The sequence below is a fragment of the Geotrypetes seraphini genome, chromosome 7, assembly GCF_902459505.1.
Source record: "Geotrypetes seraphini chromosome 7, aGeoSer1.1, whole genome shotgun sequence".
Taxonomy (NCBI): Eukaryota; Metazoa; Chordata; class Amphibia; order Gymnophiona; family Dermophiidae; genus Geotrypetes; species Geotrypetes seraphini.
In genome coordinates, this window is record NC_047090.1 from 136,861,027 (window position 1) to 136,880,523 (window position 19,497).

General features: G+C 44.7%; 1 protein-coding gene across 3 annotated transcripts in view; it reads left to right on the top strand.

The window, feature by feature from the left end:
• Positions 1-19,497, top strand: part of PSMC6 (proteasome 26S subunit, ATPase 6) — a 99,488-nt gene that overhangs the window by 47,610 nt on the left and 32,381 nt on the right. For all 3 annotated transcript variants that reach the window (XM_033952409.1, XM_033952407.1, XM_033952408.1), the window contains exon 6: positions 6,084-6,198. In XM_033952409.1, the coding sequence (XP_033808300.1) occupies positions 6,084-6,198 (115 nt within the window). The remainder of the gene's footprint in view (positions 1-6,083; positions 6,199-19,497) is intronic.

Here is a 19,497-nt window from a genome sequence, read left to right on the forward strand (position 1 = left end):
TTATTTTCTTCAGGGTCGCTGTGTTTCTTGCGTGTTTTCTTAAAAAAAAATTTTTTTTTTCATCTACCTCCGTTGGACCTACTGCGATCTCAGTCTGCAGGCTCGATTGCGTTGCGGCCTTTTCTAGTCTGGGGCTCCATCCTGCCTTTTCTCCAGACTAGTTTTGGTACAGCAACTTGGGCAGTGTGACTAGGCTTTTCCATAAGGCACTTACCCCGACTTCAATCCTGGTCTCGACTAGTTTTTCTCGATTGAGAAGTCCTCGTCCCAACTGCTATGTCTTTTTCTGAAGAACTGTTTTCTTTTTTGTCTCCCTCAGATCTCATAGCTCAGCAGCCTCCTCCGACCATTAGAGCAGGTGGCTTCAACACTGCCTGTCTTCAACTTGAGGCTTCCTCTTTCCTTGGCTTAGGACTCTACCTCCGCACCAACTGTACCAGTTTCCCCTGGTCTCGATGCCAATTTCTGCGCATATCCTTCAATCCATTCTGCATCAGGAGTTTGGTAAAATATGCTTACCCACTTTACTCCTGCCTCGACTCTGCTTCCTGCCATCCAGCCTGGGCACTTAGCAGCATCACAAGCAGAGTCCTTCCAGGACTGCCTTGAGGCTGATGTTCCACACTTATACAAGGAGTTGAGTCCTTGGGAGTGCTCAAGCCAACTACCTACCATTCATATACAAGGAGTCAAGCCCTTGGGAGTGCCTCGAGATCACTCTACCCACAACTATACAAGAAGTGTTGTGAGCGCCTCGCACCTGGTCCTCTCCACTCTATACATGGATGTCAAGCCCTTGGAGTGCTCGAGATCCCTCTATATCAGGAGTCGAGTCCCTTGAAGAGTGCCGTCGACCTGCCCTTCACAATCTCTAGGACAAGAGCGGGAAAGTCGAGCCCTTGGGAGTGCCTCGAGATCATTCTATACAATCTATGCAAGGACCTGTAGTCACTGCAGAGATGACTTCGAGACACCTCGTCGCATAGGCGCTGAATCCTTTTTGGTATCTCATCCTCGACTCCTCCAATTGTTGGCCCTTCTTCCTCACATAAGGCGTTGCCCAGCTGATTTTACATGTAACAGCGCTGGATACACCGCCTTGGGTCTATTGAACCCATTGGCTGATATCAGGCTATTGAATTTAAAGCCTGTTTTTGATCATATATGAATATCTGACAAGAACTTGATTTGTTTTTTGAGGGATTGAACATTTAAGGACAAAAACAAATTATAACTTTTACCTCACTATTGTTTTTTCCCCTAAGTGTGCTTTTTTTCCTCAAAGATTGTAGTTCTACCCTTCTTTCCTAACTGTGTGTAGTTAGTATATATGTTTTTGTATGTCTTTACTAACTAACTTGGTTCTGTTTAGTATTTTAACTCTAACTTGTTTTGTTTCTCTTTTTACGATATTTTTATTTCTGCTACACACCACCTAGAATTTTATTAGCAGTATAAAAATTTTTTAATAAACTTGAAACTTGTTTGTTTACTAGTTTGATGCCCAATGACTTTGATTGGCTAGACTGGGAAAAGTGCTGTAATTGGCCCGTGATGCACTGGCATTTTTGTTAAATAAAAAAAAAGCCACCATTTTTTGTTCAACTTATAGTGGGCAGTTTGGGTTCTTTGCGTGTGTCCAGGAGTGCAAGCTTACATCCACATTTGTTTTAAGTTACAACCCAAACATGTTTAATCATGGGCACGTTTTTGGTTCGCTAACATTTGATTTCTTTCAGCAGGCACCCTATTCACGAACTTTGCACGATGTCCGATTGGGTATAGTGGAAGCCTTTTATGATTTCAGCCCAGTTAATCACAGCATTGTCACAAGCAAACTCTACAGGGTCTTATGGCCCATGACCACACTGACCCCGTTGAGAATTATCTGAGGTCTTTCTCCCTGCTACCTTGCAGTTCCTCAGATTTGGGTGGGATCAGAGTGCTCCCTTCCGCCTGGCTTCATTTCCTAGAGTGTTCACAGGTGCCTTGTTGTAGTGGCTGAGTCTGGGGAGTCATAGTTTCAGGTGTTCCTTACCTGGATGACTGGCTCATCACACTTTCATCTCTCGGGAGTTTTTGTAACCATCCAAAGGACTTCTTGGTATCTACAATGCTGTTGTTCACATCCCACTTTCCGAAGTCCCAGTTACGCCCCTCTCGGACTCTGCACTTCATTGGAGCGGTCTTTGGCCCTCTGCCACTCAGAGCCTTCCCTCCTCATCAACGTCAGGGGGCTGCTCTTCAACTCTGCTGCAGTGTGTCTTTCCTCACTTCGATTTCAGCCAGTCACATGATGGGTCTTCCAGGTCACATGGCTTCTGCCGTTCATTTGACACTCTTTGCCAGATTTCACCTCAGAATTCCTCGTTGAGCCCTGACGTCTCAGTGGGCTCACGCTTTCGACCCACTCTCTCAATACATTACAGTGACTTCTTTGTTGACTCAGTCTCTTAGTTACTGGATACTTTCTCCCACTTTCTTTAGGGGCTTGCTATTTCAACTGCTGCCTCATTACCTAGTCTTCATGACAGATTTTTCAAACTCTGCTCGGGGGGCTCATCTTGATGGTCTCCGTCCTCAAGGTCTTTGGTCCACATGGATCGTCTGTGTTCCATCAATCAGTTGACACTCAGAGGACTCTTCAGTGCTCTCTCTCTTTGCCAAGCAATTCTTCACATTTGGAATTGGGCAGTCCTTCACGACATCTTCCTGCCAGCTGTCTATAGACAAGCAGTGCAAAATTGTCTGGCTCCTTTCCTCGCCTCTTTCTTCATATTTTTTCTCACTGGGAGACTCTTCTGATGGATCTCATTGCGTCGCCCCACTCCCACTGCCTCAGTTCTGCTCCGAGATATACTCTCCTTACCAACTGTAGGCAGATACTTTCTTGTGAGACTGGACGCTTCAGATCCTTTATGCGTTTCTTCCATTCCTTCTTATGACATTTATCGCATTCAACCAGGAATGTGCCACCCTCATTCTAATAGATCCTCGGTGGCCCAGATACCTTTGTTTCTCCCTTCTCCTTCAATTCAGTAGCAGGGAGCCTTTTCTACTACCTGTTTTTTCCTCTCTGTTTTCACAGAGTCAAGGGCCTCTCCTTCACTGCTTGCAGTCTATGCACTTGCATATCCTACTATCAGAAATGCACTTGCTTTCTGTTTGATCTATCTCTCATCACCAGGAGCTTCAGTCTAGCTCCTTGGGTTCACTTTTGGATTATCTCTTCCACTTCTCAGCCTCAAGCCTCAACTCTTTCCTTCAAGTCCATCTCAGTGCAATTGCTGCTTTTCATCAGCCTGTTGAAGGGAAACCCCTTTCGGCTCATCCTTTGGTTTCCAGATTTATGAAAGGACTTTTCAATGTCAAACCTCCTCTCAAACTTCCTCCAGTGGTTTGGGATCTCAATGTTCTTACTCAATTGATGAAGCCTCCTTTTGAACCAATGAATACGGCAAATCTTCAATATCTCACTTGGAAAGTGGTTTTTCTCTTTGCTCTTACGTCTGCTCGCAGGGTCAGCGAGCTACAAGCTTTAGTAGCGGACCCACCTTTCACAGTATTCCATCATGACAAGGAAGTCCTCTGTACTTATCCTAAATTCTTACCTAAAGGCTTTCTACTTGCAATGCACTCAACCACATAGATCTGCTCCTCAACTTTTTGTCTCCTTCGATCCAAACAAGTTGGGACATCCAATTTCCAAGCGCACCATCTCCAACTGGTTAGCTGCTTGCATCTCTTTCTGCTATGCTCAGGCTAGACTGCATCTACAGAGTTGAGTCAAAGCCCACAAAGTCAGAGCCATGGCAGCTTTAGTAGCTTTCCTTAGATCTACTATTGAGGAAATCTGTAAAGCTGCCACTTGGTCCTCTCGGTTCATACTTTCACCTCTCATTATTGTCTGGATACTTTTTCCAGACGGGATGGCCATTTTTGCCAAACAGTATTGCAAAATTTATTCTCCTGAGTTGCCAACACTCCCATCATCCCATTTTGGTAAGCTTGGAGGTCGCCCACATGTGAGAATAGGCTGCCTGCTTGTCCTGGGATAAAGCACAGTTACTTACCGTAACAGTTGTTATCCAGGGACAGAAGGCAGCTATTCTCACAACCCACCCACCTCCCCTGATTGGCTTCTCTGCTAGCTATCTGAACTGAGTAGAGACACACCCTACGCTGGGCGGGAAGGCATGCAGTTGCTGTCAGCATCGGGGCTCCGTGGATGAAGTTACCAACATGTGAGAATATCTACCTGCTGTCCCTGGATAACACCTGTTACGGTAAGTAACTCTGCTTTTTAGCACATGGGTAACACACACACACACACATTTCAATATTAATATGGGATGTCTCGGTGTACCCTGCAGTAAACTATTTTTTGCTGTAGTAAGCATTCATATGTGCTTACTGCAGCTCAGTAAAAGAGCCCTTAGATATTTTTCATTATAGTGTCTTAAAAAAGTTTTTATAGTCTTGTACATTTTTACATATTCTACTTTCTTAAATGTAGTTCAGAATGTATTTAAGTAGGTTTTTCATTGATTAAACGCAGCATACCCAACATTTTCATTGTGGAAAAAATTATAGAAATATACAAAAATATTTAAAAATATTAAATGCAGAAGTCTTGAGACCTTTGTTGTAGCAAACACATGTTGACTTTGTTTCCATAAATTGCCTTAAGGCTTGTGTAATAAATTAGAGCTCACTTGTGTTCAACAGTAGTAGTTAAGCAGATTGAATACCGAGTTGTATGGCGTGAATTTAAGGCAGAGATCTAAATAATGCTGAACCACAAAGTTACCAAAAGGACATTGAGATAAAGTTATTCCAAAGCACAAATTGTGGGAAAGCTAAACAAATGTTTTCCGTGTTTGAATTCCCATGGACCAATGTCAGGCTTATTGTTCTAAAACAAACAGGTACCACCAAGATAATTCAGGCTATTTTAAAGTTATTAACCTTGCTTTAGGGAAACTGAGTCCTTTTCATAGTCTCAAGCCGTACAGAATGTGCTTGAATGGTTTAGCTCTTCAGTTTAGCATTATTTTCTAGTTCTTGAATTAGTGATAAAAATACAGTAAAAATGGGAGAAAAGATTAGTCCTTGCTCAGAATTATAAATCTGGGGTATCGCTAGTATTTCATTTCTCTAACATCCAGGTTTTTACCACAAGAACTTCAGTATAATTGTCTGTCACCATCTGTGGTTACAATTGGCTAAATGTTGCAAAAAATCCCCAAATTTTTGATGGTTTGCAGTTGTGATTCATTCCATGGTTCCTGATTATCTAAGCTCTTTGACAATTCCCTATTCTCCAGCACGTACGCTAAGATCGATGCAACATATTAGGTTAGTTCTCCCAGCAATAAATAGAATGAAATGGGAATCTACTCGTAACAAAACTTTTTAAAAGATTTAGTGCCTAATCTTTGGATTGGTCTTCCAAGACATATTAGGTACGTGATGAATACTAAGGCCTTTGAGATGCTATGCCATTTTTTTCAGCTCGCATTTGGGGTAGATTCTCGATCAGTAGATCATTATTCAGCAGGCATTCCTTAAAATGCACAGTGTAATTTAATTTGCGATGTAATGTTTTTGTTCGAGTGCTTTCCTATTTTTAAATGGCGTTCTTTATCTATTTTCATTTACACAATTTGAGTTGATGTAAACCGCTGAGAACTATGTTAAAATTTGGTGATATATCAAATTTTAATAAATATAAACAAATGTATCTATTTTGTTTGTAAATACAGTAAATCTCAGAAATATAACAAGCAGCAACTTATCCTGGTTTCCCATAGTTCACATTTTTTTGTTGTTATGGGTTAGATTGGTTTTCAATATTTTGGCAGTGAGTATATATTTTTTTTAACCATGTAGCTGGCCGGCAATCTACAGTGCCTCTCTTGGCACTAGTATAACTAGCTTAGGTGTGGGTTTCAATATAGACTTTCCTTGGCAGTTAACACAATTTCTGTTCTAGATGACTGGCTGTTCTGGTTCCCAAGTCTATTTTGTAAACATTCATCTCTATATATTACTTTTTATATCTCAAAATAACAATTCTTCAGGTATTTACCAAGAGAAGTGGACCCACTGGTTTACAATATGTCTCATGAGGATCCTGGAAATGTTTCCTATTCTGAAATCGGGGGCCTTTCAGAGCAAATCCGAGAGCTCAGAGAGGTATGGTATCTTTAGTTTCAGAAGAAACCTAGCTGTATGTTGGTGCTTTATAAATCACCTTGGACATTTAACCCTTTAATTGGCAAATGGTGAAAACGGCTGCTTTATGTAACTTGATGTTGAACAAGAGCACCAGTGCCAAGTAAAAGGCATTTGGAGATGCAGATCTCCCATAAGAGCCATAGAAACACTTGTTGCTTCTGAGCAACAATTCCAAATAAAGGGTTAAAAAATATTTTCCAATGCCATAAGATGTGTCTCCTGGCTCAAACAAATGTATTTTACAACAATAGACTTCAACGGATCCCCCTACCTTCTGGCAGTGGAGGGCTCAGTTTCACACCTTGGCTTTTTTGGAGGTGCAGGAGGTGGAAGGATTAAATAAAAGGCGATGTAGTTTTTTTGCTTCTCTGGGGTTTTTATTTGGACTCACTACCTCTGACTGGGCGTAGTCTTGAATACCTTGGTCTGATGATGTTTAGTTGCACCAGGGTCATAAGACACAAGGCCCTGGGATTTCTAACCCCTGTTGAGGTTTCCCGCTGTATGGTTTGCTTGGCTGATCCTATATTATTGTGGTCTGTTGGTTGGGCAGGGAGGGGGGGCACCCTATTACTATATTACTCTCTGTTTATCTCTTGTAGTATGGCAGAACTTAATGTACTTCTTGCTGAGCTGTTCTTTTTGGTGTTTGTTGTTGCTCTGTGTTTTGTATTTTCAATAAAAACTGTTTTGAATGTGAAAATTATTTTCCAAACGGAACATTTTGTATCGCTTGGTAGACTGGTATAGTCCTTACGAATGGGTAATATGCCTCACTGCTACCAGCAGGTGGAGACTGAGATCAAACTTGTATATCAGTATAGGATCCCCACTTGCTACTCCAGTTTTCCTCAGTCTCCGGTAGCAGGTGGTAAGGCTTTTCAGCTCCCCTCTTAGCACTGTTGAAACTTTGTGGACTCCTGGTTCCTCTTTTTGTGCCGGATAGAGCTTGGGCGGGTTCTGTTTGGGGACCTGTCCGCCTCGGGGGTGTTAAACCCAGTGGGTCTCGTGCTGGGTCCCTCCCCCCCACCTTCCTCCACCTCCCCATATTTTTGTAAAGGGCCTCAGCAGGCAGTCTGACCCCTGGTTGGTCAGCCCTCCAGCTTTGAGATCCATGGAGTCTGTTCTGACTAAGTAAAAAGCAATAATAAAAAAAATCCTGAGGTGTGCTGGTCTAAAAAGCTCATTTCCCTTTAAAACTGCCTTTTTTTTTTCCCTTTGTTTTTTCTCAATTAACCAGCACTTTCTTTACAGCTAGGGCGGTTTTTCAGCACAATGAGCTCTTTTAAAGGGGAAAAAGTGCTCCTTGTGCTCCGGGGCGAGGTACTCGTGACTGGCCTGTGCAGGCTGGAGCGGTGAGGAAGCCTCGTCGACAGCGGATGCCGGCAGCCAGGGCACCCCGCCGCATGTGCTTCGTGGTTCGGCTTTGATCGTGGGAAAGCCCGGGCTTCCCCTCATGCCCATGCGGGGGGTTCCCCTGCCGACGGACAGGGAGAAAAGGGGGTCAACAGGGCTCTTCACGTGCCTTCCTTCCGCATGGAAACTCTGCGGTCTGTGATTCTGGCGGTTCAGCTGGGGGAGTTTCTGATCTCTCTAGAGCTGACCGAGGCCTACTTACACATTCCTATTCGGGCCTCCCATCATCGCTTCCTGCGCTTTGCGATTTGGGGGCAACACTATCAGTTCTGTGCACTTCCCTTTGGTCTGGCCACGGCTCCCCGGACATTCACCAAGGTGCTGGTGGTCGTTGCGGTGGTGTTGCACAAAGAGAGCATTCTTGGTCATCCTTATCTGGACGACTGGTTGATTCGAGCCAAGTCATTCCAGGAGAGCACTTGGATCACGGCTCGGGTGGTGGAGTTTCTGCAGTCGCTGGGATGGGTAGTCAACTTTGCAAAGAGCCGGTTGTCTCCATCTCAGTACCTGGAATATCTTGGGGTCCTATTCGACACCTCCTTGGGAAAGGTCTTCCTTCCTGAGGCCCGGGTAAGCAAATTGCAATCTCAAATTCATCTGCTTATGGTCGTCTCGGGCGCAGGATTTCCTCTCAAGTCTTGGGGTCAATGACGGCCTCCCTCGATGTAGTGAGGTGGTCGCAGGCCAACATACATCCTCTTCAGTATGCTCTTCTTCAGAGGTGTTCGCCTCAGAGGCACAGTCTGGATCACCCTGTTTCGCTTCCGGGCTTAGGTCAGGGCAGTCTTCGCTGGTGGCTTCAGACCCCCCCATCTTGTACAAGGGGAGAGTCTGGATCACCGCAGTGGACAGTGCTGCTCATGGATGCCATTCTTCTCGTGGGGGGCTCGGTGTCTAAGTCAGTCAGCTCGGGGCACCTGGTCCACGGAGGAGGCTTCTTGGTTGATAAATATTTTGGAGACCAGAGCCATCCATCTGGCATTCCTAGCCTTCAAGTCCTTTCTGATGGGCAAGTCAGTCAGAGTTCTGTTGGACAATGCCACGGCGGTGGCCTATGGCAACTCAGGGGGGCACCAGGAGCCACTTTGGTGGCGCAGGGAGGGCAACTCTGCTTATGGTCTGGGGCGGAGTCACACCTTGAAGAGGATCTCAGCATCCCACATAGCTGGAGTGGAGAATGTTCAGGGCAGACTTTATCTAAGTCATCAGGTGCTAGATCCTGGAGAGTGGCGTCTAAGCCCCGTGGCCTTTTAGTTGATAGTGCAGTCTTGGGGTCAGCCCCTCATGGACCTGATGGGCCACAAGTGTCAACGCCAAAATGCCCCGCTTCTTCAGTCGTCACAGAGACGGTCAGGCCGAGGGCCTGGATGCTCTGTTCAACCAAGGCCAACGGAGGGGCTGTTGTCTGTGTTTCCTCCGTGCCATTAGTGGGCAGAGTTCTTTGCCATATAATTCGTCATCCGGGCCTCATGGTTCTGGTGGCTCTGGATTGGCCTCGATGACTATGGTATGCGGCTCTGGTGAGGCATCTGGTGTTGGATCCTCTTACTCTGCCTCTCTTGGACGACATTCTAACTTAGGGTCCTATTCTACTGTTCGATCCGGGTCCCTTTTGTCTTATGGCTTGGCTCTTGAAAGGGGTCGCCTAGGTAAGAAGGGGTATTCAGTTAAAGTGATCTCAACGCTCTTGGGGTCCCAGAAGCTTTCCACTTCTCGGGCTTATGTGAGGGTTTGGCATCTGTTTGAGGCATGGTGTGATGCGCGTGGAGTGTCTCTTTTTGCGCTTCCCTGCCTAACATCTTAGAGTTCTTGCAGGATGGCCTGGATAGGGGACTGGCTTGGTCTTCTCTCCAGGATCAGCTTGCGGCTTTGTCAGTCTTTCAGAGGTTCTTGACTGCCATTCCTGATGTGATTCGCTTCTTGCGGGTGGCCAAGTTGCTCAGGCTTCCCGTACAACCCTCTGTTCCTTCTTGGGATTTGAATCTGGTTCTGCTGCACCCTCCTTTTGAACCATTGGGTAACTGCTCTTTGAATGACCTTACTCTTAAGGCAGTCTTCTTGGTGGCCTTTACTTCAGCTAGAAGTGTTTCTGAGCTGCAGGCTTTCTCTTGTAGGGCTCCTTTCTTGGAGTTTTCTAGGGAGCGGGTTGTCTTAAGGCCTGTTCCTTCCTTTCTGCCACAAGTAGTTTCTCCTTTTCATGTCAATCAATCTGTAGTCCTCCTGGTGTTGGGTTGTCACAGCTGTGCAAGTTAGCTGTCAGTCAAGTCCTTTGTTCTTATCTGCAGAGGACCCAGGAGATCAGGAAATTGGATCATCTTTTTGTCCTTTTAGCAGGTCCTCATAAGGGGAATGGTGCTTCTAATGTTACTATTGCGTGCTGGATCAAGGAGACTATTGCTTCCGCTTATCTTCTGAAGAAGCAGCCTGTTCTAGACTTTCTCAAGGCTCATTCTACTAGGGGTCAGGCAGTTTCTTGGGTTGAGTCTTCTCTAGTGCCTCTAGTGGATATTTGCAATGTTGCAGTTTGGTCTTCTCTGCATTCCTTTGTCAGACACTACTTTGTGGATGTTCACGCGCATCGGGACGCGGTATTCGGTGAACGTGTTCTGGTGTCGGCCCTTTGGGGGTCCCACCCTTGATGGGTACTGTTTTGGTACGTCCCATTCGTAAGGACTATACCAGTCTACCAAGCGATACAGAAGGAGAAATTAGGTTCTTACCTGCTAATTTTCTTTCTGTTAGCTTGTAGACTGGTATAGTCCCTCACCCTGTATGGCTTTGTGCGGTGTTGCGGGTTTTTGCTCGCATGCAGATTTTTGCACGTGTGCAGATTTTGAATTTTTCTGCAGGTTCTAGTATTTTTCTAGGGCCGGGGAGAAATAAGAACAGCGGCGATGGCTCAGCTATCTTAGCTGGTGAGCTGTGGGGATGTTTTACTTCCAGGATCAAGTTCTATACATGTTCCAACAATTGTTTCAAGATGTTTATTGTTTTCTTACACTTCTGTTTGGAGTGTCATTTACTGTTTTTCAGTTATGAAATTTCCTAGGTTCTGCTTGGCTATTGGGCAAATTGGAGTAGCAAGAGGGGATCCTATACTGATATACAAGTTTGATCTCAGTCTCCACCTGCTGGTAGCAGTGAGGCATATTACCCATTTGTAAGGACTATACCAGTCTACAAGCTAACAGAAAGAAAATTAGCAGGCAAGAACCTAATTTTTTCTTTTCCTTTAGTAATATCTTTTATTTTTTTTGTTATTTTTTTAAATTCTTTATTCATTTTAAAACTGACAAACAAGTGATTAATATTAAAACATTACATTACTAATAAAATATACATCACTTGACATTCTTATACATATAATCCATTAAAGTAGAAATTATAACCCTTTCTCCCCCACCCAACAATTCTTCAATGAAAATTTTCATAATACATACAGAAATCCAATCATTAAATAAAAATATATACACACACACACACACTAGTGTTTAAGCCCATTGCATTATATATATATATATATATATAAAGACTAATTATCCTTGACCAAGAAAGGTCGCAGTTTCATTTCTTGCCAACAGTAATCTTGTTCCGTTCAGAATAAAGCAAAAATAGATATTACTAAAGGAGCACATTACGGCTAATTGGAAAAATTATACAAATCCTAATTATTCTTTTTGGTGGAATTCACTTTGTCACATTTTTAAAATGGAAAGAGCAATTGCTGTACAGAAAGGTAATTATAACAACTTTTAAAGATCTGGGGGCCATTAGAGAATTATTGTAATGAATGAACATCGTTTTCCTTTCTGATGGATACATGCATTTTATTGGGGGGAGGGGGGAAATTGGATGATAATATACACACACACACTAGTGTTTAAGCCCATTATATTAACGGGTGCTAGAGTACATGTCTGTCTGTCTGTCTGTTTTTTTGTTTTTTATTTCTCTCTCCTTGGATTCTGTCTGTCTGTCATTCTTTCTGTCTGTCTATCTTTATTTCTAACTCTATCCTCTTTCCTCAATCCTGCATGTACCCTTTTTTCTTTCTCCTCCCCACTTCCTTCCAATGTCTGCTCCCCCTGTCCCTCGGACTTCCATTCAGCAGCTGTCCCTCCTCTCCCCCATACTTCCATTCATCTCGGAGAGAGCGAGACCAGAAGGCTTTGAGCATGCGCAAATGCTCAAAGCCCAGCCCAGCCCAGCACAGGGAAGAGGGAGGATCTCCCTCGCACTGCCCAGCCCAGCCCAGCACAGGCGAGGGAGGATCTTTGGGCACTGGCACATCCTGTGCATTGGTGCTGGTGCCAGTGCCCAATCGGATAAGCGATGTCTTTGCGGTGCGGGGGGGAGAGGGGGGATATAGGATCACGGGGGAGGGGGGCTGACGTGAGCGGGGGGAGGATGCCGGTTCGCAGGGGGGATACTGGATCGCAATGAGAAAAAAAAAATTGTATAATGCGCTCACACATATAACGCTTATGGTTATACTCGGTTTGTAAAATCATGTATAACGCGCGCGTTATGTGTGTGAAAATACGGTGTGTATATATATATATATATATATATCTATCTAATATAATAAAATGGTAAGCCGCACATGCGCACTTCCTAAGCGTGCGTCCGTTTTCTGTGAGCTGTAGCTAGGAAGTGCGCATGCGCGGCTCACTCCCTGCCCTCTCCGTCGCCTCCCGCCTCCAGCGGCGTGACAGTTTTCAAAGAGGCGCGGGATTCTTTCAACGCGGAACTACCAGCCGTTAAAGCTCCTGGCGCTGACTCCCGACGGTGGAGGAGAGGCAAGGTAGAAGAAGATTTCCGCTGCCCGGCACCCAAGTCCTTTGCCGCCCCCCCTTCCTTTACTGCAGCCCCGACTGGCGATTTCAGCAGCGTGTCCAGCAGTCTTCACACGCTGCTTCGGGCCCTTCTACTGCCCTGATTTGCTCCGGACGTGCCAGAGTAAATCAGGCCAGTAGAAGGACCCGAAGCAGCGTGTGAAGACTGCTGGACACGCTGCTTGAATCGCCATGTGTAGTCGGACCCGCGGGAAGGGAAGGGGGGGGCCGCCAAAGGGCTCGGGCCCGCGTTTGTAGTCGCTACTGTGGGAAGGGAAAGGGGGTAGAGGAAACAATAATGCTGCTGCACAGGGAACTGGTGTGGGGGGAGGGAAATGGAAGGGGGAGGGAATGTTGCTTTGGACAGACAGACAGAGGGAGGGAGACAGAAAGACACAGGGGCAGGTGCACAGGGAACTGGTGTGGGGGGAGGGAAATGGAGGGGAAGGGAATGCTGCTTTGGACACACAGACAGAGGGAGGAAGGGAGACAGAAAGACAAGAAGAAAGACACAGGGGCAGGTGCACAGGGAACTGGTGTGGGGGGAGGGAAATGGAGGGGAAGGGAATGCTGCTTTGGACACACAGACAGAGGGAGGAAGGGAGACAGAAAGACAAGAAGAAAGACACAGGGGCAGGGGCACAGGGAACTGGTATGGGGGAGGGAAAGGTGCTGCTGGACAGGGGGGAGGTAAAACAAAGGGAGAAGGGCTGCTGCTGCATAAGGAGAGCTGTGAAGGGGTGGTGGTGGACACAGGGGAGGTAAAAGGAAGGGAGAATGGACAAGGGGAGCAGGCAAGGGGTGGTGATGGACAGCCAAGGAAAAAGAAAGACAGAAAGAAAGAAAGCGGCTAAGGAGAGAGAGAGAGAGAAAAAGAAATAAAGAGACACACACACACATATATTCTAGCACATATAGAAATTCAAATAAGAACTTCATCATTTCATTAAGAAAAACACATTCATATCAACAACTATATAATCCATTAAGAACCAAATATGGATGGATCCAAGAAAAGAAAGAAATGAAGTATCAAAAAAAGGGAAAAAATCTTATAGGTAATGATACCTGAACCTATCCCCTTCCTCTTATTAAGCACTATATTACTTATAATCATTGCAACTTCAAATATAGTTAAACATCTTCAAATAATTACATTGGAATTCAAACTTTAGTCTGAGATGCTCCGGAGGTTAAGACCTTTTTCTACTTTCAAGGAAACTTAATGGTTCAAAAAAACATATTTTTGGGATTGATAAATTACTTCACATTTACAAGGAAATCTAATTATAATGTTCTTACCAAGAGACCTAGCTTCTTGGGATGCAGCAAGGAACTTTTTCCTCCTATCTTGGGTAGATTTACATAAATCGGGAAAAATCCATATTTTCTGACACAAAAATAAAGTCAAACAATTCCTTAAAAAAAAAAAATCTAAAAATTGCATCTTTATCCTGTTCAAATAGAACCACACTCCTGGTTTCATCTGTTACTACTTCAGTTGATGATTAAAAAATATTAGTAACATCTGAGCCTATTCCCGGAACTTCTCTAGGTTGATCTTCTATTCCCTGCTGTATCTTCCTCATCCAATATTAGAATTTAGCTACAGGTGGTAATGCCTCTACTGGAATCTTCAAGATGTTAAAAAAGTACTTCTTTAAAATGTCTCTAGGATTTTCATAAGATATTCTAGGGAAGTTCACAAATCTTAAATTCAAAAGTCTAATTCTATTTTCAGTAGGCTCTATTTTTCGATGAGAAACCAACCGATCTTGAACCACTGTACTTATCAAATTAGTCTGTTCTAAATGCTGTTCCAAAGTTTCTACCCTCTGAGTTAGAGCTAATTTTTTCTTCCTGTTAAATAAAATTTAAATCCAATTTAGTACACAGCGTACTCACTTCATTAGAATATTTCATTACTGAAGATTCCAAGCATACAAGAACAGCCCAAATTGCATCCAATGTCACCATTGAAGCTCTAATACTTTGACCAAGATTAGATTTCCCAGAACTAGAGATGAGTCAGTCTCCATTAAAGCCATCTTGGGATTAATATCAGAAGTTGCAACCATTGACTCCTTCATAGCTATTTGTTACAGAAAGAGTTTAAACCACTGCCAGCAACAAAGTCCTAGGAGTAATTAGCTCCAGGTCTTATTCTCCGATCTGCACTGCCTCAATCTGCTCTTCAACATTTGACTTAGTGCACTGTGCTGGCACTAATCTAGAACTAGGAGGAGATGAAGTGCTTTGAGCAGTTGGGTTTCATAGGATCCTCGAACAGCTGCTGGGCCAAGTCCTCCTTCAGCAGCCTAGAAGTTGCTTCTTGCTCCAACACGGGGCATTTTAAAGCGAACACCGAAATCAGCTGCTTTTTCAGGTCGGGTTTGATAGGGAGCTCGGGGGACAGTTCCGCACCTTGCCCTTCCTCTTTGGAGCCATCACAAAATCAAAGAAAAAGAAAGCAGGAAAAAAATTAATATATCTGATGAGTCCGGAGTGCTACCAAATGCGTCCGCTCAGGTAAGCGCCTAAGCATTAATCTTCTTGAACAATCCCACTTTATTCCGGGACCAGTGGGTTATTTCTATCTACCTGCCAGGACTTTGTAGGATGCCTCAAACTTCAGAGACATGAACCCCTCCCCCTCTTACCTCATCACTGTCCCTGTAACCTCAGTCTTCCTACAAGCCAGGCTGTTTAGGAGCTTGTCTTTTTCTGCTCGTGTTTTATTTCATGTAATTTCAGTTTTTGCATTTGCGGTTTTCGCCCTTATGCTGTGGAGATTCCCTGCGGGGACAGCTCAGATGGTGGGAGAACACAGACGTTTGGGAAAGTCTGCTTCTGGAGGGTTCCCTGCTTGTCAGTAAGTCCTCTGGACAGCCTGCACATTAGATTGGGGCTCAGGGACCGTTCCCTTGGGAGCTAGCTCACCGCAGATTCAACTGCTAGTGGGTTGAGTGCAAACTGCATGGCTCCATGGTGGCGCGCCCAGGATCAGAGACAGACTCCATTCCTATACCAGGTGTACTGTGCGGCATGTCCAAGGGTGGCAGAGGTGACCGGCCATGGATGTCAGGCTGGTGGGGCAGTCAGAAGTTTCAAAGTTCATCTTTCCAGCAAGTTGAGGCAGAGGATCTCCCTATGAGCTGTTTTAGCTCTATCTGCAGTGTTTTCCTGACAGCACATGTTTCTGTGAGTACTAGCTAACAGCTTGAATCAGAGATTTTGGGGGTCTTTAAAAAGGGGTTTGGGGGTAGTTTCCCTGCATGCCCTACCCTCCACCCCTAAAATCCTAGAATCGTAGTTTTTTGAGGATTCTCTGTGGTTTTCCTGGGCTATTTTTAGTCAAAACAGGCCCTCAGTTTCCATCTTGGATTTTTCCAGATTCGATTTTAAAGTTATTTTTTATACTTGCCAGCTTCATTTTTGAAAGAAAACCACATAAATGACCTCCCCTGGGATTCATGCCTCATTTGCGGTGGATGGTTGTCAGATACACTGCTGTATTCCATGTGCGCTGCGCTGTATTCCATGTGCGTGAGAGGCTTGCCTGAATTCGGTGCCTTCGACCTCCATTGAGGGTCTTCTAACACTTTCTGTCTCAACTCCCGTGAAAATGGCGCCAGGATGTCCTGGGGAGTGTGCAGGCAATGCTAAGGCAAAATGCAAGTGTGTGGAGTATTTACCAGGTTTATCCCCTGAGAAATAGTCCTCAACTGGAGCGCAGGGGTTGGTTCCTGCCGTGGAGAATGATTTATCCCTGGATTTTGGTGATATGCTTTATCAGGCATAATTGGGGGAGGGGGGACAAGTCTCTGCCTGTTTTCCTTCTGCCGGCCTCCATGTCGGGCACAGGAACCCCTGCAACTATGGTCCAGTGTCTTTTCTCTTGCCTCCCCTAGGGTGTGCCGGCAGGTAGTGCCCATGGTTATGCTAGATTTTCTTTCTCTGCCTCTGCTTTCGCAGGAGGGCGCCGCGGTTGCCACAGCTGTTGGAGCCCCTGATTTGGGGGAGGATCCCACTGTGCACAGATTTTTCAAGCTTCAAAATATTTATAAACAACCTGGAAATTGGTATGACGAGTGAGGGGATTAAATTTGCAGATGATACGAAGTTATTCAGAGTAGTGAAGACGCAGGAGGATTGCAAAGATCTGCAACGTGACATAAACACACTCGAGAAATGGGGTGCAACATGGCAAATGAGATTTAAAGTGGATAAGTATAAGGTGATGCATGTCGGTAACAAAAATCTTATACAGGATGTCTGGTGCAGTACTTGGAGAGACCCCCCCCCAGGAAAGAGACTTGTGAGTACTAGTCGACAAATCGATGAAGCTGTCTGCGCAATGCGTGGCGGCAGCAAAAAGGGTGAACAGAATGCTAGGAATGATTAAGAAGGGGATCACAAACAGATCAGAGAAGGTTATCATACTGCTGTACCGGGCCATGGTACGCCCTCACCTGGAATATTATGTCCAGCATTGGTCGCTGTACATGAAGATGGACACAGTGCTACTCGAAAGGGTCCAGAGAAGAGTGACTAAAATGGTTAGGGGGTTGAGGAGTTGCCGTGAGAGATTAGAGAAACTGAGCCTCTTCTCCCTTGAAAAGAGGAGACTGAGAAGGGACATGATCGAAACATTCAAGATAATGAAGGGAATAGACTTAGTACATAAAGACAGATTGTTCACCCTCTCTAAGGTAGAGAGAACGAGAGGGCACTCTCTAAAGTTAAAAGGTGATAGATTCCGTACAAACGTAAGGAAGTTCTTCACCCAGAGAGTGGTAGAAATCTGGAACGCTCTTCCGGAGGCTGTTATAGGGGGAAAACACCCTCCAGGGATTCAAGACAAAGTTAGACAATTTCCTGTTGAACCAGAACATACGCAGGTAAGGTTAGTCTCAGTTTAGGTCACTGGTCTTTGACCTAAGGGACCCCCGCCGTGAGCGGACTGCTGGGCATGATGGACCACGGTCTGACCCAGCAGCAGCATTCTTATTTCTTATGATCTCTGAATCTCATACAGGCATTAAAGCTGCAGTCTAAGCCACTTGACACTGCAGAAGTTCCCTCATGAATGACCGGAGTACACATCTGCCTCTTTTCCTCATCCATCCGGACCTCATTTCGATTCTACAAGCATCAAAAACACTCCTGAGGATTCCTTATGCTGTGTTCGTGCCATGGCATGGTTTTATTTCTTGGTGGATGCCTTTAACAAGCGATTTGCTTCCTCGAAGGTGGATTCCCTGGTGGCACAGGTCACGAAGCGCACTTCTCTCCCCAGTGTGGATTTTGTCCTTAAGCGTCTATTTGATTTGGCGGCCGCTGGTGTTCAGGTGGCGTTGGCCTCTTCTTCGTGGCTCGGGCGTGCCATTCCAAGCTGCACCATGATCCTGACACGGTGGTGCTTCTTGAGTTGGATTTTATAATCTCAGGAATGGATTATATGGCTGATGCCTTGTGTGATATTTTGAAAGTCTTTGCTAAGCTTTCCACCTATTCCATTTCAGCTCGCAGGATGCTCTGGATCCAGCAGTGGTCTGGTGGTAATTCTTCTAAAGTGACCTTGAGCTGGTTGCCTTTTAAGGTACAGCTGCTGTTTGGCCAAGGTCTGGATTGGCTTATGGCCAGTGTGTAGGATCGCAGGCCCAAGTCGTTGCCTGTAAATAGATCCTGCCCTTCCAGGAGTTTGGGGTGCCCTAATTTTTGTCCCTTCAGTTGCTCTTTGTTTGCCAGGCCGCACTTTGGCAGGTCTCGACATCAGCTGTCTACAGGGAGTTGTCCAGTGGCTTCTGCAAAGAAACAGTTTTGACGTTAGGCTGGTGTCTCCATGCATCAGGGGGTGGTTGTCGGCCTTTCTGGCAGAATGCTATGCCATTACTTCTGACCACTTGGTCCTGGAGGTTCTCAGGGATGGCTACAAACTGGAGTTTCTCTGTCCTCTTACCGAGTATTTTTTGGATTCACCTCCAGGCCACCCCGAGAAGATGGTTCAGGTGTAGGTCACAGTCCTCAGACTTCTGGATATTGTAGTGAGACTTGGACTCTGGGAGATACTCAATATACTTCATTGGTCCAAAGAAAGGATCTGATGATTGAAGACCAAGTCTGTATATCAAGGCAGTCAATGCAGCGCTGAAAAAGTGCACATGAGAGGATGTATTAACTTGCATGCCTAGGGAGCTTAACCTATATTTTCTAGTAATTAGGGTAGTTGTCCAATTTTGTGGAGAGAAGTCTACTTCCAAACTTATCTAAGGGGAAAATTGATATTTTTCTGAATGCCTTTTCAGATTTGTGGCTTAACCCTTTTAAACTCTCTATATATGGTTTAATGCATTGGTTCCCAAGCCTAGTCCTGGAGGCAACCTAGCCATTCAAGTTTTCAGGAAATCCACAATGAATATTCATAAGAGAGATTTGCATGCAGTGGAATTATTTCATGCATTCTCTCTCATATTCATTATGCATATCCCAAAAAACTGAATGGTTGGGGTACATCCAGAACCAGATTTGGGAACCACTGGTTTAATGTATATAATTTCAATAAGAAAAATATTTGCCTAAAATGAATCAATGTATATGTGGCAGTATTCTCCTGAAACTACAATCATCAAATGGGGGTCTTGTCTAGCTTTTTTAATATAAATTTTGAAATTCTAAGAATCAGAGCTTTTAAACATCAGTTTGGAGTTTAAAAACCTCTGATTATGAGCTAGGAGCGTTACAAAAACCTTAACTTCAGCTTCTGCTGTATCATTTAGGCAATTTGTTTCTTTTTGACTCTACTGTAGGTTTGCCTCATCTTTTATGTTTCCATCTGTATCTTATGCAGAGACTGTAAAAAAAATGGGGAAGGCAATGAAGTTGCCCATCTTGATTTTGAAAAGAATTAATCAGAATTTTTTAAAATTCTTTTTATTTGATGACATCAGTTCAAAGCAACAGTGAAGAAAATGATGTTACTACATTTGTCATCCCCACATTATAT